The sequence below is a fragment of the Callithrix jacchus genome, chromosome 13 (assembly GCF_049354715.1).
Source record: "Callithrix jacchus isolate 240 chromosome 13, calJac240_pri, whole genome shotgun sequence".
Taxonomy (NCBI): domain Eukaryota; kingdom Metazoa; phylum Chordata; class Mammalia; order Primates; family Cebidae; genus Callithrix; species Callithrix jacchus.
Window position 1 is genome coordinate 74,654,706 of NC_133514.1, and position 25,366 is coordinate 74,680,071.

Below are 25,366 nucleotides of genomic sequence, written 5' to 3' on the forward strand. Positions count from 1 at the left end.
ATTATTTACTCTGCTTTTATACATGTTTGTAATTTAAAATTATTTTAATATTAAAAATGCATACATTAATGAAATATATTTTATGAATTTCTGCCTTCAAGATATTAGCAGTCAAGAGTGACAGAAATTCTTGTGCTGACTACTGAAACAATAATGAATAAGGCAGAATTTGTTGACTTGTTTGTACCTAAACACATATGATATTTCATTCTACAATCTTGCTACTCAAAATTTGGTGCAAGAAACCACACTGCTATCATCTGAGACCTTGTTAAAAATGCAAAGTGTAAGGCTGACCTCTAGACCTACTGAATTGGAATTTTCATTTTAACAAGGTCCCCAGTGAACAAAATACATGTTAAAGTTTAAGAAGCACTGTTTGTTACCATGTGATTTTCTGCATTTCTGAGCAGATCACATCTAGAAAGTAAATTCCAATAAAAATAAAGTAAGATGCTCATATGATAATTTTACTTTTGACTAGAGGATCATAAATTACTTCCATTTTCTCATATCCTAATAAAACACATGACATTTGGTCAGAACAATAATATTGACTTAAAATAACATGTAACATTATACCCTCTTGCTAAGGCCAGTAAGATTACAGGGAAGAATAAAAGTAGCAAATATTCAGTCCAGCCAACTCCTTAATATGGCCTGTATCAAAGAGAAGAGTCTCATGGTTAAAAGGATGGGCAAGATTCTTACATTAAATTTTAAGACTGTTCCCTGATGATGTGGACATTGAGACCTCTCCGATCCAGGCACTGATTTTTCCCTTCAAAAATTCCCACCCAGGCAACATGCAGAGAAAAGTGATCTATCTCAGCATGGTTTTCCCTTTCTTTTCATACCATGCCACTTTTGAAAATATGTAAATTTGGGGAGCATCACTTTCGTTAGAGACATCTCTGGTCATTGCTAGCTGGGCAAGTTAATAGTAAACAGAACAAAGAAGAGATCAGATATCTGATCATAAAATAGAGAATTGGCCGTAATTGTTCATCTGCCTCAGAGAAGTGCACACTAGAAGCTGAACATCTGCTCTCCTTGAGTTTCTCTTTGGAATGGAGAGCGAAGAACCTGAAATGACAATGGAAAAGAAAGAAAGAGGCGGAAGGATTCACATGTAGAATGGACCCTACAGGAAGCTTTCAAATAAATGCAAAGGATATGAAAGAGACTGAAATTTTAGGGAACTCTCTGTTTCCCATCATGTACCAACTAGGGCTTCATGGATCTATGTGGCCATGCAGATAGGAAAAGGCAAACAACTGAGACAGTCTACACCAAAGACAGAGTCCAGTGAACTAATGCATCAGTGGAAGGTGGAGTCCTGGGGGCAATGCATATAGACAATAATTTCAGTTTGGAAATATAAGTAAGAGAAGGATATAGAGCAATAGATTATTAACAGAAACAAGAGAGGGGCCTGGTTTTTTCAGGATAAGGAAAACCTACATATATTTGGTTTGCCGATCAGAAGAAAATTAATGTGTTGATTAGCCAATAGAGAAGGAAGATAAAAGATTAGTGGAAGGATCAGGTTCTTTGACGATAAGTGTGAAAGAACAATAGAATTGCAAATAAAAAACACAAATGGTGGTTCGCCTTGGAAAGGAGTCAGGACACCTCTTCCCTGGGGAAAGAAGGGAAGGAGAGGATGACGGAAGACAGCCTCAGTCAAATATGTGGGGTCATCTCATAAGACTGAGTAGGTACAGAAGTGTGACTAGTCATCTCCTGAAGTTTGGAATGCCTATTGTAGAAATGCAATAAGGGTAAGGCAAGGCGGCGATATAATTTATAGTGTGAGCACACTTTTGAAGGATGAAAGGGTGGCTAACAGATGGAATGCCTCGCAGCAGGTGTCAACCTGGACACGTCTGGGCAAATGCAAACATATGGTCACACTAGAAAGGAACTACCACCCCAGGGAAGGAGCAGCTATTTGAGAGCATCAATGTGTAAGGGATCCATTTAGCCACTGTGGCCTCCTCTAGCTATGTTCTCAGTACATGGTCAGAATTAAAGAGAATGCTGGTTTCTAGAGTTGAGAGGAAAAGTGAGGCAGAAATAGCAGAGTCATAAAAATCATGAAAATGAAGGCTCCCTGGTGATCACTGACATCTTTGGAGTGGCAGGCAGCAGTCTGCTAGCACTCTCCAATAGAATTGTGTGCAGGGATGGAAATGTTTTCTGTCTGCTCTGTCCAAATGGTAGCCCTTAGCACGCGTGGCTGTTGAGCAACTGAATTCCTCATTTCAAATAATTTCAGTTAAAATTCGAATAGCCGCAGGTAGCTACCATATTAGAAAGTGCTGGTTCAGACTGCGCCAAGCAGAGTGAAGCCAGCGGGGAGATTAACGGACTGTAAGCACAACATGACTGGAACTGGAGGTCATTATGTTAACTGAAATAAGCCAGACACAGAAAGGCAAATACAACATGTTCTCAGTCATATCTAGGAGCTAAAAATTTTGATCTTATGGGCATAGAGAATAGAATGATAGAAGCCAGAAACTGGGAAAGGTAGTGGGGAGGTGGGGGAAGAAAAGAAATTGATTGATGGGTACAAATATATGGTTTGATAGAAGAAATAAGACCTAGTGTTTGATACATCAGCAGGGTGACTATAGTTTATAATAACCTATTAGACATTTCCAAGCAGCTAGAAGAGAATTATTTGAATATTTCTAGCATGATGAAAAGACAAGTATTTAAGCTGATTGACATCCCAAGTACACTAATTTGATCTTTACAAATTACATGAGTGTATTATCACATGTATTCCAAAATTATGCACTTCTTTAATGCATAAGTTTTTAAAATAATTTTTAAGTGCAAAATATTGAAAAAGCTAGACAGGAGTTTATTGGGCAGATTTTTTTTTTTTTTTTTTTGATACGGAGTTTCACTCTTGTTACCCAGGCTGGAGTGCAATGGCGCGATCTCGGCTCACTGCAACCTCCGCCTCCTGGGTTCAGGCAATTCTCCTGCCTCAGCCTCCCGAGTAGCTGGGATTACAGGTACGCGCCACCACGCCCAGCTAATTTTTTGTATTTTTAGTAGAGACGGGGTTTCACCATGTTGACCGGGATGGTCTCGATCTCCTGACCTCGTGATCCACCCGCCTCGGCCTCCCAAAGTGCTGGGATTACAGGCTTGAGCCACCGCACCCGGCCCTATTGGGAAAATTTAAGAGTAAGCATAACTGCATTTAGAACAGTACTAAGTCATGATGAAGTCCCAAGTATGACAGTGCAGGGGGGAAGCAAAGAAAAGAGTTGATGGGACTGAGAATACTGAGGAACCAAGAAGTCAGAAGGTGGCCTGTCCGTGTGTGTGTGTGTGTGTGTGTGTGTGTGTGTGTGTGTACGCTCACACACCCACAGGGAGTTAGCTGGGGGTGGGGTACATTACATACTGGTGGCTTTGAGGAAAGGTAAGCATGTCCTGGAGAACGCAAGATAAAAACCATAGGATGGGCCAGGCATAGTGGCTCAGGCCTGTAATCGCAGCACTTTGGGAGGCTGAAGCAGGTGGATCACAGGTCAGGAGTTCAAGACCAGCCTGGCCAATGTAGTGAAACCCCATCTCTACTCAAAATACAAAAAATGAGCAGGGCATGGTGGCAGCCACCTGTAATTCAGATGCTTACGAAGCTGAGGCAGGAGAAATGCTTGAACCCAGGAGGCAGAGGTTGCAGTGAGCCAAGATCATGCCACTGCACTCCAGCTTGGGCAACAGAGCAAGACGCCATCTCAAAAAAAAAAAAATAGGATGAGGAGAAAAGGTGAGAGAATGGCTAAGATTTCATAAAGCAGATTATTTTGTTTGTTTTTTAGGATACTGTTTTCTGGAGGAGTCAGTATGGATCAAGGAGAATATACATTTATCTTCTGGCGTTGGTCATTAGGGAAGGCAAAGGGAAAAATTAAATTTGTTTCCTCTTGACAAAGGGTAGTAGTAGTGGTTAAATTTTTTTTTATGTCTATAATATTCAGTGTGGTAGGTTATTCATGAACAATGTTTTCACACTGAATTGAGCAGTAAATTGGCTAAATATCAATTAAATAATTTTATTTTACAGATCTGCTTTAACGTTGGAAGTGGACTTCACTTACAGGTGAGGAAACAAGGGGATTGTTTTCTGCCTTTTGACTCAGGAGACTCAATTCCATGGCGAACAGGTTGGCTAGCCTTTACTAGATTAAAAACACACATTGTATTAGACCCAGCCATTTCCACTCAAACAAGTGCAGAGGAGCTTATCCAGGGGTGATTAGTGCAGCAGCTTTTGACGATGTAAATATCCACCAATAGGTGAATATTAAAACCATTTATGGCACATGGAAGAATGTTCACGATGAGGTGCTGAATGAAAATCAGTGGGCAAAATAAGATATATAGTATAAGTCCATTTTATAGCAAAAAGACCTTTATACATCTATGTATATATGCATAACTGTATAGTTATGAAAATCATAAAAGATATGAATCAAGCTGTTAACAATGAATACCTTTTGAAGTATAAGTGAAAAAGTCATTTCAATTTTTTGTCATAGAAAATTTTGTTCAAGAAAAAAAAATCAATGACCTCATGATAAGCAGTGTAAATATTTTGAAGTGAAATACCTATTACAGAGACAACAAAGTGAGTAAAATGACAAAACAAACCTAATATAAGGATTATTTATGATCTTAAGATTTCAGGTCAGCTATATTGAAATTTTTCCTGAATAAAATATATATTTACCTATAAAACCCAACTGAAAATTTACAAAACAGTTTTCTGCCTAAGGTTCTGAAAATGAAATGGGAAATTTAATTCTTCACTCAATCCTGAAAACAATCAATTTATTAAATGGCAGTTTCCCTAGTTTTAGTCAAATTTATATCAATAGATTACTAAGATTTAGTCTTTAAAAAATTTAGTAATTTATTTTTAAACCACAAACCACCACAGAAAATTGAGACTTTATTTTTAGTTAATAAGAAAAAACGTTTTTGACATGATCTGTTATTTCTTACTTTGCCAATTTGTAAGGCTACCAAATGATTCTTTAAACTGTTCAAACTCTTACTCTGGGAAATCATTTCTTACAGTTAAAAACAAAATTCTACTGGCTAGGAACAGTGGCTCAGACTTGTAATCCCAACACTTTGGGAGACTGAGGCAGGTAGATCGGTTGAGGCTTGAGTCTAAGTTTGAGACCAGCCTAGGCAACATTCTGAAACCCCGTCTCTACTAAAAATACAAAAATTAGCCAGGTCTGGTGGTACACACCTGTAATACCAGCTACTTGGGAGGCTGAGGCAGGAGGATAACTTAAGCTGTGGAAGTCAAGGCTATCATAAGCCAAGATCGTGCCACTGGACTCTAGCCTAGGTAACAAAGCGAGACCCTGTCTCAAAATAAAAAATAAAAATAAAAAAAACCCTACTACTTTACCCGCTTGGAGAAAAATCTCTTGGGGGCCTATGCAGTTTGCTGGAATATATATATATTCCCTTTTAGAAAATGAACCCTCATAGGAAATATGAAGCATACCTTAAAATTTGTACTATTTAAAAGTTTAATATGTTAAAAGACACCATACTGCTGTTCTCAGTTTACGACACATATAATACATTGTTGGCAATATTCTATTGTTGTAGGTCTTAAACACAAGAAATGGAAGTAATTTGCTTCCTAAACATCCTCATTTAGTGCGACAAAAGCGCGCCTGGATCACTGCCCCCGTGGCTCTTCGGGAGGGAGAGGACCTGTCCAAAAGGAATCCAGTTGCCAAGGTACGTCCTAAAGAGGAACATAAAATACATACATATGACTAAAATGCTGTATGAGAGGACTTTTATGTCTGCTTTAAGGAAAATTACATAATGTGCTTACTGAATTTTTAAATATTCAGGATACATCCGAAAATTAGCAGAGCTTACTTTTCAGCATAAAGAATCAACTTAAGATTATCTTGCCCATTCCGGAAGATGCAAAATCTTGCATTGGCAAAAATATAGATAACTTTGAGTTTTGATTTAACCAAAAGTAAAGGAATCTGGCACTGGTAACATGGAGTGTTCAGTGCTCAAAAGATGTCATAAAATGTCATTTTCAAGATGAACTGGTGTCTCTACAAGGTAGGGTGACCATCTTCATTTGCCTGAGACAGTCATGCTTTATGCCTGTTGTCCTGGCTTATAATATCTATGTTTTCACTCTCAAGGGATCCAATTTTTTGATAGATTATGTGATAATGTTGCTACTCTGCATTTCAATGACATGCACGAATGTGAACCCTTCGGGTTTTTTTACCCCTAAAGCTTTCCTTTATAAATTCTACCCATTTTGGTGAGTGATGCTATAATTCTATCCAATTTTTCAAGCCAAAAATGTAGCACATTCTATTGGTGCGATTCCAGAAATGTATGTCAAATCTTCTCATCAACTTCTCTTCAACTTCACTGCCATTCCCATAGTCCAAATCATGGCATCTCTGGCCGTATTACCAAAGAACTTCAGAAGGAAATTGTCCATAAAAATATTTACCTGTAAATTATAGAGAATCAGTTATCCAGCTTTTGGCTAAGATCAAATCTAGTAAATTACAGAGAGTTCAACCTGAAACATTCCTGTTATTTTTCTGTTAGATACACTCTGATTTTGAAGAAGAAAAAGGACTAAAAATTACTTACAAATACACCGGAAAAGGGATTACAGAGCCACCGTTTGGTATATTTGTCTTTAATAAAAACACTGGAGAACTGAATGTTACCAGCATTCTTGATCGAGAAGAAACACCATTTTTTCTGGTAAGAAGAATAATTTTACATTTATTAGTTTGTAGCTTTTCTTTCTAATAAGTAGCATATGTTTTATTTTTTCATAGTATGGTAATTCCGTTTTCTTAGCTTGAATCTAATCTTATTTATTATTTATGTCATGATTTCAGCTAACAGGTTACGCTTTAAATGAAAGAGGAGTCAGTATAGAGAAACCTTTAGAGCTGCGCATTAAGGTTCTTGATATCAATGACAACGAACCAGTGTTCACACAGGATGTCTTCTTTGGGTCTGTTGAAGAGTTAAGTGTGGCAAGTAAGTGGCTTTTTTTTTAAAACGAATAAATACCTAATATTACTTTATTCCCACTGTAAATAAACACTAAATTTCATATCTTAATGAAAGTTGAGTATTACCTACGGAACAAATTGTAAGAAATCTTTCACTCTAGGTTCGGAACTGCTTTCCTTATAAGTTTAAAGGACTTTACATGCCATTGTTTTTACCCTCAGTACAGATATGGTATATTAATGTGACAGATACGGTCTCTGTAGCAACTACTCAACTCTGCTCTCTGCAGGAAAGCACCATAGACAATATGTAAACAAAAGAGCCAACCTGTGTTCCAATAAAACTTTATTTACAAAAGCAGGTGGCTGGTGAGCTTTGGCCCTACAGTTTTGGCTATAGTTTGCTGACCTGTAACTTATGTTATTTTTACTCTAAGCTTTATTCACAACATTGTTCATACAGTGCTCTTCATGAGCACTTGAATGAGAGATTTCTTTTTGATTATGATATCAAGACTAGTTGGCCAGTGCAGTGGCTCACATCTGTAATCCCAGCACTTTGTGAGTTCAAGACCATCTTGACCAACATGGTGAAACCCCATCTCTACTAAAAATACAGAAATTAGCCGGATGGGGTGGCAGGTGCCTGTAATCCCAGCTACTCAGGAGGCTGAGGCAGGAGAATCTCTAGGACCCAGGAGGCAGAGGTTGCCGTAAGCTGAGATCGCACCATTGCACTCCAGCCTGGGTGACAGAGCAAGACTCTGCCTCAAAAAAAGAAAAAAAAGGAATAGTTATGCTTCTGATTTGTTTGTGTCTTAATAAATACCAGGATCATGTACCTGCTCATGTTACTTTCTTTGTATTGGCTACTAATACTATTATAAATGAATCTGTCATCTTACATAGCATTTTTTCAGGACTCCACTCTCAGCCTTGCCTTCGTCCTGTTTTTCCTACTGTTATATTGCTTATGTCCTTATCCAGTTGAATGTTATATTGTGGTCATCTGTATATGATTTTTAATAAGCACCTGAAATCTTTTTTGGAACAAGATAAAATTATAAATAAAATAACAACAGGTAAGTGTGCTTAAAGTTGAGTTTCATCTTGGACATCTTTATTTCTAATGCCAGACACACTTGTGATGAAAATCAACGCAACAGATGCAGATGAGCCCAATACCCTGAATTCTAAAATTTCCTATAGAATTGTCTCTTTGGAGCCTGCTTATCCCCCAGTGTTCTACCTAAATAAAGATACAGGAGAGATTTATACAACCAGTGTTACCTTGGACAGAGAGGTAAATTAATATTTTATGTTACCCATCTTTAAACACCCTTTCCTTTCCAGTTTTTCCTCTCTTTTTCTTTTCTAATTTTCTTATTTTGTTCTATATGCCTTATCCATAGAGTAACTCTTGGAATTACTCTCTTTTAGAGATCTGCTGTCCAATATGGGCCATTAGCCTTATGTGACTATTGCACGCTTAAAATGTGACTGGCCCAAATTGTAATGTGCCACATGCATATTGAGTTTGGAATATATGCACCAGATTTGAAAAACTTAGTATTAAAAAAAATGCAAAATATGACCTTAATTTTTTTGTGATCATTGCATGTTAAAATAATGTTTAGATATCATGGATTAAATAAAATATACTTGTTTAAAATTGTTATCACATGTTTCTTTTTAAAACGTGGCCACTAGAAGATTTAAAATTACATAAAGACAGCACCATTCTAGGACCTATCCTATCAGGATACTGTTTACTAAAGATTCCTAAAACAACATTTCTCAGTTTGCCGTTCTCTAGTGAAACATTAGGAGCCTCCTCCACTGCTAGTACATAAGAGGCGGTGAGGGAAGGGGTGAAAACAGGAATCCTAATTAGAGAATAAAAGTATTTGTAATGGAGAGAATTACTCTAAATCCCAAATTGAAGGAAAATTTGAGTGGTTTTCTAGGAAGGCATTTCTTGAACATTTCACTTTATTATTTCTAACTCAAAGGGAATTTTTTTTTTTTTTTTTTTTTGAGACAGAGTCTCACTCTGTCGCCCAGGCTGGAATGCAGGGGCATGATCTTGGCTCACTGCAACCTCCACCTCCTGGGTTCAAAAGATTCTCTACCTCAGCCTCCTAAGTATCTGGGATTACAAGACACATGTCACCACGCCTAGCTAATTTTTGTGTTTTTCATAGAGACGGGGTTTCACCATCATGGCCAGGCCGTTCTTGAACTCCTGACTTCATGATCCACCCTCCTCAGCCTCCCAAAGTGCTGGGATTACAGGCGTGAGCCACTGTGCCCAGCCTCAAAGGGAAATTTTTAAATAAAAAGGGGTAATAGAAGATGTTTTCAGTGCTATATACATAAAGGTTTCAACAGCATACAAGAGTAAAATGGTATTGATCCTAAAGTATACTCTGTCATCAAATAGAAGTCATCCAGGTGCACTATGTTCAGTATTTCTTAGAAAAATGATTTAATTCTGCCCAAATTGGAAGGATTGTGCCCAACATGCTTAATGGGATGTTTATAAAATTAAAGAATATGATTACACCTAAAATTCTACTCTACGCCTTTTCACGTAGAATTAGAATGGAAAGGTGCTACTTTGCATCAGTAGTGTGATATTTAACAAACTGCTGTTTCTAGAGGAGGCAAACTTTCGCCATTAATAATGGCTGTTAACTTACTGGTCATTTACCCTCTGCCAGGTGCTGTTCTGAGCCCTTTTATGTATTAACCCATTTAATCCACATAGAAACCCTATGAGGCAGATTCACTTGTTACCCTGTCCTACTCAGAAAGAACCTGAAGGTCAAAGGAATTAAGTGCATGCCCAACACAGCCAGTAAGTGACGAGGCCAGAATTGGAACCCAGGCAGCTGGCTCCAGGGTCCTGGTGTCCTGTGCACTGAGTGGTTCTGCCCTACACAATACCCCAAGCACTGACATTACCTGCCCTCCTCAAGCTCCAGCCATGCTGAACAGAACCATAGTAAGGGGACCTCATGAAACAGAAGAAGCGACATCTGAGAAGGTGTTCTCTAGGACACATACTATAAGAACCAAGTCTTGGCCAGGCACAGTGGCTAACACCTGTGATCCCAGCACTTTGGGAGACCAAGGCAGGAGGATCACGAGGTCAGGAGTTTGAGTCTAGCCTGACCAACGTGGGAAACCCCATCTCTACAAAAAATACAAAAATTAGCTGGGCTTGATGGTGCACACCTGTAATCCCAGCTACTCAGGAGGCAGAGGCATGAGAATTGCTTGAATCCAGTAGGCAGAGGTTGCAGTGAGTTGAGACTGAGCCACTGCACTCCAGCCTGGGCAACAGAGCCAGACTCTGTCTCAATAAATAAATAAATAGAATCAAATCTCTGGGGAATTCTGGACAAAGTTCATTCAATTTTGCCTTCACTAGCTAAGTTTATTTAGGAGCAGGTTTTCCTAGCTGAGGATGAAGTGCAGGACAGAAAGACCCAATTCCGACAGTTCCACCTCACTTTCAGCAGAGAATAAACTACATTTTGAACAGTGGCTCCTTTGTGCAGACTATCCCCTCGTAATACCACCAGTGACATATTTAAGAATTTGACTATCTACAACTCCTGAGACTTTTCTGTTCTTCTACAAAAGCTCTGACTGCAAGTAAATAGTATCTTCACACAAATAATAACAGATCGCAAACCCGATTCGTAAATAAAATATACTGTGGTCCATGATAAACTGGACTAAAACCAGAAAGCCAGATTTGAGAGTGATTCTTTTTATCCCAGCTGGACAGTTTTCATTGCTCTGCAGGAACACAGCAGCTACACCTTGACGGTAGAAGCAAGAGATGGCAATGGAGAAGTCACAGACAAACCTGTGAAACAAGCTCAAGTTCAGATTCGTATTTTGGATGTCAATGATAATATACCTGTAGTGGAAAATGAAATGGTAACTATTATTCTTACAGTAACTAAACCTATTCATATTTTAGCCCTAACTAAAAATATGTCGCTTATATTTGTTTCTCATTGAAATAAAAATCATGTGTTCATGTTTTGCAGCTTGAAGGGATGGTTGAAGAAAATCAAGCCAATGTAGAAGTTATACGCATAAAAGTGTTTGATGCAGATGAAATAGGTTCTGATAATTGGTTAGCAAATTTTACATTTGCATCAGGAAATGAAGGAGGTTATTTCCACATAGAAACAGATGCTCAAACTAATGAAGGAATTGTGACCCTTATTAAGGTAAGTACTAAGTATTCAAAACTGGCATGGGCCAAGTTGGTGCTGGAGAGGAATCTCTCAAAATATATTTTGAGCCCTGAATGCTTTCAAGTGCTTTATATGCTCGATTAACTAGCACTACAGTTGTTTGAGAAAGGGGCCATCCCTATCTGCCCAAGTTCTGCAGTTAGGAAGTGGTCACACTATGATTCAAATTCAGATCAGGGGACTCTAATCCTAGCCAGACAGCATGGTACTAGCATCATTAATGCTCAGCACATTTCCAGACTTTCTTGGAGCTCATGCCTGGCAATCACACTCTCATATTACGACCTCTTGCCTCTGTTGAGTGTCCCCTCAATTACTACCTCTTATTTTATATACTTAACAGTAAAGAAAGGCCCATACTTTGAGAAGCCAAGGCAGGCAGATCACTTGAGTCCAGGAGTTCAAGACCAGCCTGGGCAACATGGAAAATCCCCACTTCTACCAAAAAAAAAATACGAAAATTAGCTGAGTGTGGTGGCACATGCTGGTAGTCCCAGCTACTCAGGAGGCTTATTAAGTGGGAGGATAGCTTGACCCCAGGAGGCGGAGGCTGCAGTGAGCCATGATCACATCCCTGCACTCCAGCCTGGGCAACAGAATGAGACCCTGTCTCAAAACAAACAAACAAAAAAAAAAACAAAGACTGAAACAAAACCAGTAAATCCAGACCTCACTAATAACATCTAAAAGTAAAAGCTATGATAACTTGATAGTTAAGTGTGCCTAAGAATCACCTCATAAACCTGTATGCCAAAAATGCAGGTTCCTAGCAGAAAGTTTCACTGGGCAGTTCTCAGGAACTTGTCTTTTTAACAAAAATCCACTGGTGATTCTAATATAAGTAGTATGAGGTTCACATTTAGAAATGTACTAAGTTCTTTTGCTTAATTGAATCAGTGAAGGAAAAATTGAACTAAATAGGGATATTAAGCAGTTATATCATACACATGTGGAGCTCGTAACCCTCACGGAACTTTTTAAACAAAAATTACAGGATGGATTTGTATGTAACAAAATTGGTAAGGAATAATATCAATGTATTTTAAGTGTCTTATGTTAGAATTGCCTTAGGAGGTTTTAAAATAAAATACAAAGCTATAGCTTCCAAAATACTATTTCATTAAATTACACACAGGCAAAAATTGATTCCAGGAGTTTCAAAATTCCTAAAAAACATGATATATAGCAGACTGGGTAAAGCTCTAACAGTGGAAAGAGGAATAATGTACATATAAATGTAAAACAGAATACAGAAGAATTAACTTGAAGTTTCATGATAATAATTATGAGCACCATTTATTGAGAGCTAGCATATGCATTTCAGCTACCTTTTTCAAAGCAGAGGAAAATCGAATAACATCACTTCATGTTTAAAGGGAAGGCGTCTTGTGATTATTGAAGAAATGGATCTTGTCATTTGAGACAAAATCAGTTTATCTGCTTGTATAGAAATATAATTTTTAGTCATCAGTTACAGGCACAGCCATGCCAGACCCCCGAGATAGGAAAGCCAGTTAATTGCACGCGTAAGGAGAATCAGTCAGATATTGATGAATGACAGAGGTGCTAGCATAGACTTGTCGTGTGCCACATAAGAACAGTCAGTGACAGAATGCATACACAATGATGGCCCCGTAAAATTATAATGGAGCTGAAAAATACAGAGAGTAAGGTTGTAAAGAAAGAAAATATTTTTGTATAGCTGTGCAGTGTGTTTGTGTTTTAAGCTAAGAATCATTACAAAAGAGTCAAAAAGTTTTAAAATATTAAAAAGTAATATAAAGAAATTACAGTAAGCTAAGGCAAATTTATTATTAGGGAAAGAAATTTTTTTTTTAAATTTAGCGTAGCCTAGGTGCAGTATTACAAAGTCTACAGTAGTATACGGTAATGGGCTGGGCCTTCGTATCCGTTCACCACTCACTCAGAGTAACCTTTAGTCTTGCAAGCACCACTTGTGGTGAGTGCCTATACAGCTGTACCATTTTTTAAATCTTTACTCTCACATTTTTACTATACCTGTTCTAAGTTTAAGCATGTTTAAATATACAAATACTTTCTATTGTGTTATAATTACCTGCAATCTTCAGTACAGTAAGATGTGATACAGGTTTGTAGCATAGGAGCAACAGACTCTACCATATAGTGTAGGTGTGTAGTAGGCTCTACCATCGAGGTATGTGTAAGTTCACTCTGTGATGTTTGCACCCCAACAAAATTGCCTGACAATGCATTTCTCATTTCTCAAATCGCTGAGCGCTGCATGACTGTATATTTAGTGTACCATGATAGCATAAAAAAAGATGATATAGTTGCTTCTATCAAGAGGGATATGGATTAAAAAAATAGTAAAATGAGTATTACAATGAAAGCAACCGAGTGAAAAAATTACAAAATCACTGTCTCAATTACATAATGAATTGCTTCCAAATTATAAGGGCAGTAATCAGATTCCACTGAAAGGAATTTAGACAAAAAAGATATACAAGTAGCAAACACCCACATGAAAAGGTGCCCAGCATCATTAGTCATAAGGGAAAATCAAATTAAAACTATAAGAGATACCACTATACCTTCTAGAACGGCAGAAATCGATGTCTTAGTCCGTTTGGGCTGCTATAACAAAATGCCATAATGCGGGTAACTTATTAGCAACAGAAATTTATTTCTCACAGTTCTGGAGGCTGGAAAGCTCAAGATCAAAGCAGATTGAGTATCTGGGCAGGTCCCAGTTTCTGGCTCACACGCACAGCGTCTTCTTTTATTGTCATGTAGTGAAACATCCAACAAGCTCCACCAGGCATCTTTGAAAGAGCATTGATCTCAAGGTCTCCCAGAAATCCCCACTCTTAATATCATCGCTTTGAGAGTCAGGATTTCAGCATATGAATTTTAGGGGGACACAAACATTCAGACAATAGCAATCAAAAAGATTGACAACACCACTGTTTTTCTATATATTGACAAAAATACAGAGAAACTGGATTGCTGGTGGAATTGTAAAATGATACAGACAGTTTGGCACTTTCTTTTAAAAGTTCCACAGGAGTAGTTACCCTATGATCCAGTGATTTCATTCCTAGGTTTCCCCCCAAGAGAAATAAAAACATGTCTAAATAAAAAAAAAGACATGTCTGCAAATGTTCATAGCGGCATTATTCATAATAATAATAATAATAAACTAATAGCAGTCCAAATGTCCATCAGCTGGTTGAGTAGATAAATAGAATGTGGTATATTCACCTGATGGAATACTAATGAGCAATAAAAATGAATGAAGTACTGATACAAGTTACAACAAGGGATGAACCTCAAAAACATTATGCTATGAGCAGGGCATGGTGGTTCACACCTGTAATCCCAGCACTTTGGGAGGCCAACATGGGTGGATCAGCTGACCTAAGGAGTTTAAGACCAGTGTGGGCAACATGGTGAAACCCTGTCTCTATTAAAATATAAAAATTAGCCAGGTGGGGTGGTACTTGCCTGTAATTCTAGCTGCTTGGGAGGCTGAAGCAGGAGAGTTGCTTGAACCTGGGAGGCAGAGGTTGCTGTGAGCCAACATCAGTCACATCACTGAGTCCCAGCCTGGGAGACAGAGCAAGACTCCATCAAAAAAAAAAAAAAAATTTGTTCATTATGTTATGTATAAGGAGCCAGACACAAAATACTACATATTGTATGATTCCATTTACTCGAAATTTTTAGAAAAGGCAAAACAACGGGGATAGAAAGCAGATTGAGATTGTTTGGAGTGGGGAGTGGGAGTGGGGACTGACTACAAACACGTAAAGGAACTTTTGGAGGTGATGGGAGTGTTCTAAAACTGGACCATAGTGATGATTATATTTTTTGTAGAGATGGGAACTCCCTATGTTGCCCAGGCTGGTCTCAAACTTCTGGGCTTAAATGATCCACCTGCCTTGGCTTCCCAAAGCGCTGCGATTACAGGCATGAATCACCACACCTGAACAAAATATATCTATTTTTACAATGATTTCAACATTTAGAAAAATAAATTGGTAATACTTCCTAAACATCCTTAACATATGTGAATATCCAGATTGACAGAGAATTTTTATTTGCTTGGTGTCAGGATAAGAGTTGGACTGTTCAGTGCTGCTCTATTTCTTATGTGTTAAATCATTCTATCTAACATTAAAACTACACGTGTGTGTGTGTGTGTGTGTGTGTCTTCTGTTTTCTCTTTGAAGAGAATTCCCTTTGGTTTTCCCTTTTAGGAAGTAGATTATGAAGAAATGAAGAACCTTGACTTCAGTATTATTGTCACTAATAAAGCAGCTTTTCACAAGTCAATTAGGAGTAAATACAAGCCTACGTCCATTCCCATCAAGGTCAAAGTGAAAAATGTGAAAGAAGGCATTCATTTTAAAAGCAACGTCATCACAGTTTATGTTAGCGAGAGCATGGAAAGGTCAAGCAAAGGCCAAATAATTGGAAAATTTCAAGCTTTTGATGAGGACACTGGACTACTAGCCCGTGCAAGGTAAGAGAGAGACACGTGTATTTCTTTTAAATTATTTTCAGTGCCTATTTTTAAAAATCATAATGAAATATGAATAATTCATTCCTTCAAATCCAGCATTATAGTTCCCCCAAAGGTCTATAAATTAAATTTTCCAAAGATGGGTCTATACCTGAGAGATGAGGAGGAATTTTCACCAGAATCCACTTTCCTCAACTACCTGTGTGTGAGGAGGAAGCTGTTTTACTCACCTCTGAAACAGTTCTGGCTAGAGACAACTGAAAGGCAACAAAGGAAAAGTTCAAGAAAAAACTTTTCAAAATCTGTCTTATTTCCTAAAAGATGATTAGTGGAGGGTAAGAACATAGCAACTAACATCCACAAGATTTACTTTACACAAGTTACGTAATGTATTTTAATATAGGGAGGCCAGCTTTACTTATGCATAAATCTTGAGGATGAATCTTCATTTAAACCTACATATTTCAGAGATTAATGAGCATTTTACACTGGTTATATTTGTCTTCATCATAGTGACCTTTACTCAGAATACATTTACTGAGAACCTATGAGATGCTCACTGTATTGGAAGAGACTGCTTGTGTCCATTCTGTAGTGGCACCTTATTGTGTGATACTTTTAAATTTTCAAAGTAAATTTATATCTTAGATTTCATGCCGTGCTGTGGAAAACCGTTCTCTACAGAGCTGTCATTTATGGAACTCTAGTTACTGTTACTGCAGTTGAATTTAAAGAATCCCCACCTGATATCCCAGACACAACTTTGGTGACCTCCTGCTCAGTGCCAGAGCTGCCTGGTTGCTTGAGTGTCCTTACACACCTGTGTCCCTGTCTTAGTCCATTTGAGCTGCCGTAGCAAAAATACATTAGACCGAGTCATTTATAAACAACAGATTTGTTACATACAGTTCTGAAGGCTGGGAAGTCCATTAAGGCACCAGCCAACAGATTTGGTGTCTGCTGAGTCTCTCTGTCTGCTTCCAAGATGGTACCATCTTGCTGCATCCTCACATGGCCAAAGGAGCAAGAAAACTCATTGGAGTCTCTTTTTGTTTTTTTGGTTTTTTAAATTATACTTTAAGTTCTGGGGTACATGTGAAGAACATGCAGATTTCTTACATAGGTATATACATGCCATAGTGGTTTGCTGAACCGATCAGCCCATCATCTGCATTAGGTATTTCTCCCAATGCTATCTCTTCCCTAGCCCTCCAGCCCCCTACAGGCCCCAGTGTGTGATGTTCCCCTCCCTGTATCCGTGTGTTCTCATTGTTCAGTTCCCACTTGTGAGTGAGAACATGTGGTGTTTGGTTTTCTGTTCCTGTGTTAGTTTGCTGAGAATGATGGTTTCCAGCTTCATCCGTGTCCCTGCAAAAGACATGAACTATCCTTTTTTACAGCTGCATAGTATTCCACAGTGTATATGCACCACATCTTCTTTATCCAGTCTATCATTGATGGGCATTTGGGTTGGTTCCCAGTCTTCGCTATTGCAAACAGTGCTGCAATAAACATACGTGTGCATGTGTCTTTATAGTAGAATGATTTATAATCCTTTGGGTATATACCTAGTAATGGGATTCCTGGGTCAAATGGTATTTCTAGTTCTAGATCCTTGAGGAATCGCCACACTATCTCCCACAATGGTTGAACTAATTCACACTACCACCAGCAATGTAAAAGGGTTCCTATTTCTCCACATCCTCTCCAGCATCTGCTGTCTCCTGACTTTTTAATGATCACCATTCTAACTGGCATGAGATGGTATCTCAATGTGGTTTTGATTTGCATTTCTCTAATGACCAGTAATAAAGAGCTTTTTTTCATATGTTTGTTGGCTGCATAGATGTCTTCTTTTGAGAAGTGTCTGTTCATATCCTTCACCCACTTTTTGATGGAGTGTCTTTTTTAAGAGCACTAATTCCATTCATGAGGGTTACACCCTCATGACTTAATCGCTTACCAAAGATCCCTCTTAATATTATCATATTGGGTATTAGGCTCCAACATAAGACTTTCAGAGGGTTACAAACATTAAAACCATAGTAGTCCCTGTGTGCCAGTGCTTCATGAAACATTGTATTTAAGTGCATTGCCAAGTATAGCAAGAATGAAAATGTGGAAGAAACTCTTCAACAACCCTTTTACTTTTAGTGAATCTCCTTTTAATTCAATTCCTTAAATAATGTTTTTTCCCCCAAAACTGTTAACAAACAGCTTCCACTGTGTTTTCTGCAGTGCCTTGGTGACATTCTTTGGCCCACCCTGCTTCTCTTGAGTTATGTGGTCTAGTTTTAATTTTCTCAGCCATATATCTCACAAGACTATATGCCCTAACAGAATTCCCAAAATTGAGGATGCATCTTCTATATGATCATTTCTCACTGCTGTCTACAGAGAAGCTTATGTGTTCAAACTAATTATATACCAATAATATGTGGCCACCTATTGAAGCTTCTGTTTCCCACCAAATTATTTACTTTTGGCTGCTGTTTTTTTTCCAGGAGCCGTGAATATATCAAAAGGTTATGTGTTCTGCCTAGAATAATGAACCACGCCTCTTTTATTTCTTAGTGTTTTATTGCATTCTTTAGCACACAATTGCAGAATTTTAGAAAGAAAAGATCTTAAAGACCAGTTCAAACCTATTATTTTACAGATATGGAATAGACGCACAGTCAAGTTAAATGATTTTCCAAATGTTCACCTAACTAATTAATGGCTGTTATTTTGAAAGATTAATAAGCAGCTGGCATGGTAGGCTCATGCCAGGAATCTTAGCACTCAAGAATCCAAGGCAGAAGGATCACTTGAGGCCAGGAGTTTGAGACCAACCTGGACAATACAAGACCTTGTGTCTCTACAATATATATATATATATAAATTAACCAGGAGTGGTGGCACATGCTTGTAGTTCCTGCTACTGGGGAGGCTGAGGCAGGGGAATTGCTTATGCCAAGGAGTTTAAGGTTCTGGTGAGTTGCAATCACACCACTGCACTCCAGACTCTTTGTCATAATTTACTGTTTTATTGATTATTCATGTGTATCACCTGTTTTTTGATATTTGACATAGCATGTAAGCAGCTATGCTACTTGAATGATGTCTAGTTTCGTTTTTGGGGGGGTTTTCTTTGCTTTTTTGAGACGGAGTCTTGCTCTGTCACCCAGGCTGGAATGCAATGGCGCAATCTCAGCTCACTGCAACCTCCGCCTCCCAGGTTCATGCGATTCTCCTGCTTCAGCCTCCCAAGTAGCTGTGATTACAGGTGCCTACCACCATGCCCAGGTAATTTTTGTATTTTTAGTAGAGATGGGGTTTCACCATGTTGGTCAGGCTGGTCTTGAACTCCTGACCTCAGGTGATCCACCTGCCTTAGCCTCCCAAAGTGCTGGGATTACAGGTGTGAGCCACCATGCCCAGCCCCTGCGATCATTTATTTTTAAAGTTGATGTTTGTAAATGTTGCTGACACCCCCAATAAACAATAGAATATAAGACTGCTCTTCTCCACCAGTCCTTACTGTTTGACTAAGTAATTCCCCGAAAGTTTAACCCAAATATAAGGGAGACTAAATCAAATGCCATAGGACAGACTGCAGAGCAACTTAAAAACTTGGGTTAGTGGGCCCAAGAGAATCACCCTTAGTTTTATGTCTTGCATATATTACAAGAATAAGGAAGGTCCAATTTAAGTGTGGCATGCAGGAAAGAGAGGGGATTTTAGGATGGTTTTATGAAATTAAAAATATTCAAAACAAATGCCTGTAATAAGAACATATTTAATGAGAAGAAAAGTAAGCCTGAAAGAGCTGTAGATGTTAGAGATTGCCAATTCATGCAGAATTCAAAATTAATTTTATATTTGTTTTATGACAGATATGTAAAATTGGAAGATAGAGATAATTGGATTTCTCTGGATTCTGTAACATCTGAAATTAAACTTGCAAAAATTCCTGATTTTGAATCTAGATATGTCCAAAATGGCACATACACTATAAAGATTTTGGCTATATCAGAAGGTAAGTTATTAAATAGATGTTTTTCTTGGTTATATATATTTAGATTTTTATTCTCCAACATCAGAAACCTTTGTTTGGACCGTGTTTGGATCGAAAAAATCTAGTCTCAGCCAAGCAAGCACAGTGGCTTGTGTCTGTAATCCCAGCTACTCAGGCATCTGAGGTGGTAGGATGTCTTGAGCCCAGGAGTTTGAGACCAGCCTGGGCAACATAGCAAGACATCATCTTTGATTAAAAAAAGGAGGGGTAGGTAAAATTTAAAAATAGATGTTTAAAAAAAAATTTAATAAGATGAAAAAAGCACCTAATTTCTCCAGGAGATAAACCTGACATTTCTACTTGGTAAGTGGATTGGAAGATAGGACTTGGTCCAAGTTTGAAATGTATCTAGGAAGAAAATGTCCTAAGTGGTTAGTACCTTCTCCACTCGAAATTGGCAAGGGAATTCAAACCACGTCTGTTGTCAGCAATAGGAACAGAATGTACATATTTTTCTCTCTTATTTTTAAGATGATCTTAGAAAAACCATCACTGGCACCATCCGTATCGCCGTTGAAGACACCAACGACAACTGTCCCACACTGACAGAACCCATGCAGACAGTCTGTCACGATGCACAGTATGTGAACGTCACTGCAGAGGACCTGGATGGATACCCAAACAGTGGCCCTTTCAGGTTCTCTGTCATTGACAAACCACCTGGAATGGCAGAAAAATGGAACATAGTACGCCAAGAAAGTAAGCTAAATCACTGGACTACCCTGACCAAATATTAAGCATGCTAGATATCGAAAATATTTGTAAGTTGTATTTCTTCTCATAAATTATGTTTCCAGTATAGTTTTTTAAAGGAGTTTTGAAATAAGGTCCTGAACCTACAGGCATATAGTATCTTTTATATGCTTATGGAGAGAAGAAAAATCATGTAAAATATCTTAAAGGTAACTAGTATTCTCTAAATAGCTCTTGAAGTAGTTTTGTCTGGGGAGGTGAGGAGTACCAAGCCTTTCTCAGTACCACAGTCGTGGTAGGTGTCTTCTAAAACTCTTGAAGTGTAGTAACAATAATTCCATTTAAAGCAGCATTTATCGAATACTTGCTGTGTGCCAGGCAAATCTGCTAGCTCATCCTATATATTACCATATTTAATCCTTACTTCTAACATTATTCCCTGATTAAAGCTGAGGATACCTTGATTTCACTGGAGGTAAGTAAAGCTCAAAGCCAGAACATGATAGAAAGAAACAACGGGATAGAAAGAAACAACATGACAACGGGGTTTTCTGATTCCCCCGACTTCTCCGTGCCAGTGGACATGTCCATATGTCCATATCTGGGACATCTAGACACTTGGACCATATGATGTGTTGATATGTGTTTTCAGATGTCCTTCAGGGTGGTTTTGAATGCAGAAAAGTCTATCCAGAAAACTATTTTGTTTTAAACAATTAGGGTTCATTTCAGAAAAATTTCAAAGACAATGATCAAGTTTTTTTTTTTTATTTACAGCTTTATTGTGTTAAGTCTAGCAAATGTTTGAAATCGTTTTAAGAGGCTTTGAATAATGTTTAGTCCAATTAACAAATTAAACACCATCAATATTTTAAACTGTATTTACAGATTTAATACATTTAGTTTTCTTTCTTATGCATTTCAGTCATCTGAATTAACAAAATCCCTATGATCCTGATACTCTAAAATTCTAATAAATTTAACTTATAAATATACTGAATTGTGTATTAGAGAGTATTATCAATAATAAGTTGAAGTCAGGTGTGGTGGTCCACGTCTATAATCCTAGCACTTTGGGAGGCCGAGGCAGGAGGATCACTTGAGGTCAGGAGTTCAAGACCAGCCTGGCCAACATGATTAAACCCCATCTCTACTAAAAATACAGAAGTTTAAAATTAGCTAGCATGGTGAAGGGTGCCTGTAATCACTTGAACCTAGGAGGCAGAGGTTGCAGTGAGCCAAGATGGCACCACTACATTCCAGCCTGGGCAACAGAATGAGACTCCAGCTCAGAAAGTAATAATAAGTTTAAGAGTGTTAATGTTCCTTGATCTTAGATGCTGTATGCTGAAGAATGTCATGCTATCTCTAACTTACCTTGAAATAGTTTAAAAACTTTAAAAAAAAAAAGAAAGAAAGAAAAAGTGAGTATATAGAGGGTAAGAAAGTATTGTTGCAAAAATGTGAACAATTAGTGAAGGGTTTGTTAATTTTCACTAAAATATTCTTTCAACTTTTCCGTAGGTTTGAATTTTTTCTATTTTGGATATATACAGTGTTGAGAACAAAAAAAGAAGGGACTAGAGAAAACAAAATCAGCCCATTGTTGAAAATGATTAAAGCTGAGGATGGATAGTGGGGGTTATGCTCTTCTATTACTATGTTTGAAAAATTGCCTTAATAAATTTTTTTTTAAGAAATGGTAAAATAGGCCAGGCATGGTGACTCACACCTGTAATCCCAATGCTTTGGGAGGCCGAGGTGGGCAGATCACCTGAGGTCAGGAGTTCGAGAGCAGCTTGACCAACATGGAGACAACCCACCTCTACTAAAAATACAAAAATTAGCCCAGTGTGGTGGCACATGCCTGTAATCTCAGCTACTCAGGAGGCTGAGGCAGGAGAATCACTTGAACCTGGGAAGCGGAGTTTGCGGTGATCCGAGATCACGCCAATTGCACTCCAGCCTGGGCAACAAGAGTGAAACTTTGCCTAAGACCAACAAACAAACAAACAAAAAGAAATGGTAAAATAAAGATCATTTAGTAAAAATGTTATTTAACTCACCACTTTTTTGTCACTGTGTTCCCAGTATATAGAACAGTTCCTAGCATTTCCTAGACCCACATACATTGGTTACAATTAATCATCACGAAAGTAAGGTGTCCAAGTCTGACCCTTTGCTATTTAAACTGCATGTTCAGACAGATTTTAAGGAGCGCACTTCAATGAGAAGTGAAGGAAGAGGAAAGTATCTAATTGGAGCTAAATATAATCAGCAATGAAAGAACATTTCTGGAATTTAATGTTGTCTCATCCTTGGTAATCATTCCTTTTTATTTCCTTCTGCCTCCCAACCTTATAGGTACCAGTGTGTTGCTGCAACAAAGCGAGAAAAAGCTTGGGAGAAGTGAAATTCAGTTCCTGATTTCAGACAATCAGGGTTTCAGTTGCCCTGAAAAGCAGATCCTTACACTCACGGTTTGTGAGTGTCTGCATGGCAGCGGCTGCGTGGGAGCGCGCCGTGACTCCTACGTGGGCCTGGGACCCGCAGCAATTGCGCTCATGATTTTGGCCTTTCTGCTTCTGCTGTGTAAGTCTTTACAAGCCACTCTATAGTGCTTTTAGGAATTAGAGTGCACTACTAGATATGTGTTACTATGGTAGTCATTGATTTCTTCACAGTTATTCTTCAACCACACTAGAATGCTTTGAGGATGAACAGGGAAACAACTGATGATTGACAGATCACCAAAGCACAATATAGGACTCTTCAGAATTTTGTTTTATAAATGTATATCATTTTCTGATTTCAGTAGCTTAGACACTACTTTTTGGCATAAACTTCGCAGGAATTCCCATTTCAGTGCTCTGTGAGGGCAGCATGCTGTCTGTTCTCTTCACTGCTGTATTCCCAGTGCCTGGAACAGAGCCTTGCATGTAGTAAGCGCTCAGAAAAGATTTGTTGCATGACTTGGGGTTATGGATATGACGTTTTTTGCAAACCCAGCTTATTCCAATCGATCCTGCTTTGTATTTCAGAGCTCTGCCTCCCTGAAATCCCCCACTTGACTTGTTTCTTCACCAGCACCAAAAGTAGGCAGACCTGCTGAGCACATCCTGTGCTTCCTGACCCTAAGATGTTCTCAGCCAGTCCTGCCTGCCCTACCCATCCTCCAAAGACCTCAAGGTTCCTTTTATAAAAGAACAAGGGACTGCATCCTGGGGTCACATGAAATACCACTCTACCTGACCACTGAGCATGGGCAGAGGGCCACCTCCAAGGCGGCTGAGGCTGGTGCAGTGACAGAGGAGGGGCCTGTTAGACAAGGGGTCCCCAACCCCCAGGCCACAGACCAGCACCAGATCATATCCTGTTAGGAACAGGACACACAGCAGGAGGTGAGCGGTGGATGAGTGAGTGAAGCTTCGTCTGTATTTACAGCCGCTCCCATTGCTTGTGTTACCACTTGAGCTCTGCCCCCGTCAGATCACTGGCAGCATTCAATTCTTACAGGAGCCCAGACTCTACTGGGAACTACACATGCAAGGGATCTAGGTTGCGTGTTCCTTATGAGAATCTAATGCCTGATTCTGTCACTGTCTCCCATTACCCAAAGATGGGACCATCTAGTTGTAGGAAAATAAGGTCAAGTCTCCCACCAATTCTACCTTATGATGATTTGTATAATTATTTCATTATATATTACAATGTAATAATAATAGAAATAAAGTGTACCATAAATGTAATGCACTTGAATCATCCCGAAACCATCCCACCATACCCCCAACCTCCCTGTGGAAAAACTTTCATGAAACCAGTCCCCGGTGCAAAAAAGGTTGGGACTGCTGTGTTAGAGCCATTAGTAGATGTTCAGTTGAATGCACAGCACTCAACAGTTTGCAGTGTACTTTTATACAATTATCTCCATGTTATGGCTGCATATACAGATACATAATGATAAATGACTTGTCTCAGCTTACCAAGTGTGTAGGTAGGTACTGAAGCAGGCACTGTATCTTTCGCTCATGGATTCCTTGAACTGCTTTCTCATCTTCGATTCCCTGGAGCCTAATGTACTTGGCACATAATAGCCACTTGATGAATGTTTGTTAAAATTGTTGAATTGCCACTGGCTGGTTTCAATCTTCTTCTTAATCATAGCAGCTATAGTTAATGTGCTGTTGACTGTTTTACATAAAAACGAAATCTAGGCACTAGTCAGTTCATCCTTGGAAGCCAAATTGGAGTGGCAGATGGGTGTGCATATGTGTTTAATTCTTTGCTGCATTGATCAAGGGGTCAGCCTTGGTCTTTGCTTTCTCCTAGGGGTAAAATAAAATCTAAGGAGAGGGCTCTGAAATTGTTACACATTTCACTTTATTATCTCTAATCACTATTATTATTAGCACATAGATTTTGGGGACAGTGATTTTCTTTTTAATTGGACCATAGTTTTAAAAAATTTAATCTTTAAGCTGGTTTTGATGATTTGGATTCCATCTGACCCAGTTTTGGTGTTCCACTCAACAACCACAGACAGCCTCTTTTTGATGAACAAGGCCTTGAATCTGTACGACTCCCTTATTCTGCCATCAGGCTTTGGAGTAACTCACCCAAAACAGCTTGGTACAGTTGGATCAGGGTTAACAAAAGAAAAATAGGACTGCAAATAAGTGATGACAACTCCAGGAAGGGACATGCAAATTCCAAAATTACATAATATACATTTAGAAATTGTCAGGATTAA

At 38.5% G+C, this 25,366-nt stretch overlaps 1 protein-coding gene across 2 annotated transcripts in view; it reads left to right on the forward strand.

Moving 5' to 3' along the window:
- DSG2 (desmoglein 2) overlaps positions 1-25,366 on the forward strand; it is a 46,215-nt gene that overhangs the window by 13,506 nt on the left and 7,343 nt on the right. For both annotated transcript variants that reach the window (XM_078347931.1, XM_008979652.5), the window contains 11 exons: positions 4,097-4,132; positions 5,665-5,799; positions 6,655-6,816; positions 6,957-7,101; positions 8,213-8,379; positions 10,893-11,030; positions 11,144-11,329; positions 15,598-15,863; positions 19,742-19,884; positions 20,395-20,622; positions 22,981-23,208. In XM_078347931.1, coding sequence (XP_078204057.1) covers positions 8,224-8,379; positions 10,893-11,030; positions 11,144-11,329; positions 15,598-15,863; positions 19,742-19,884; positions 20,395-20,622; positions 22,981-23,208 — 1,345 coding nt within the window. In that variant the 5' untranslated portion in view covers positions 4,097-4,132; positions 5,665-5,799; positions 6,655-6,816; positions 6,957-7,101; positions 8,213-8,223. The remainder of the gene's footprint in view (positions 1-4,096; positions 4,133-5,664; positions 5,800-6,654; positions 6,817-6,956; positions 7,102-8,212; positions 8,380-10,892; positions 11,031-11,143; positions 11,330-15,597; positions 15,864-19,741; positions 19,885-20,394; positions 20,623-22,980; positions 23,209-25,366) is intronic.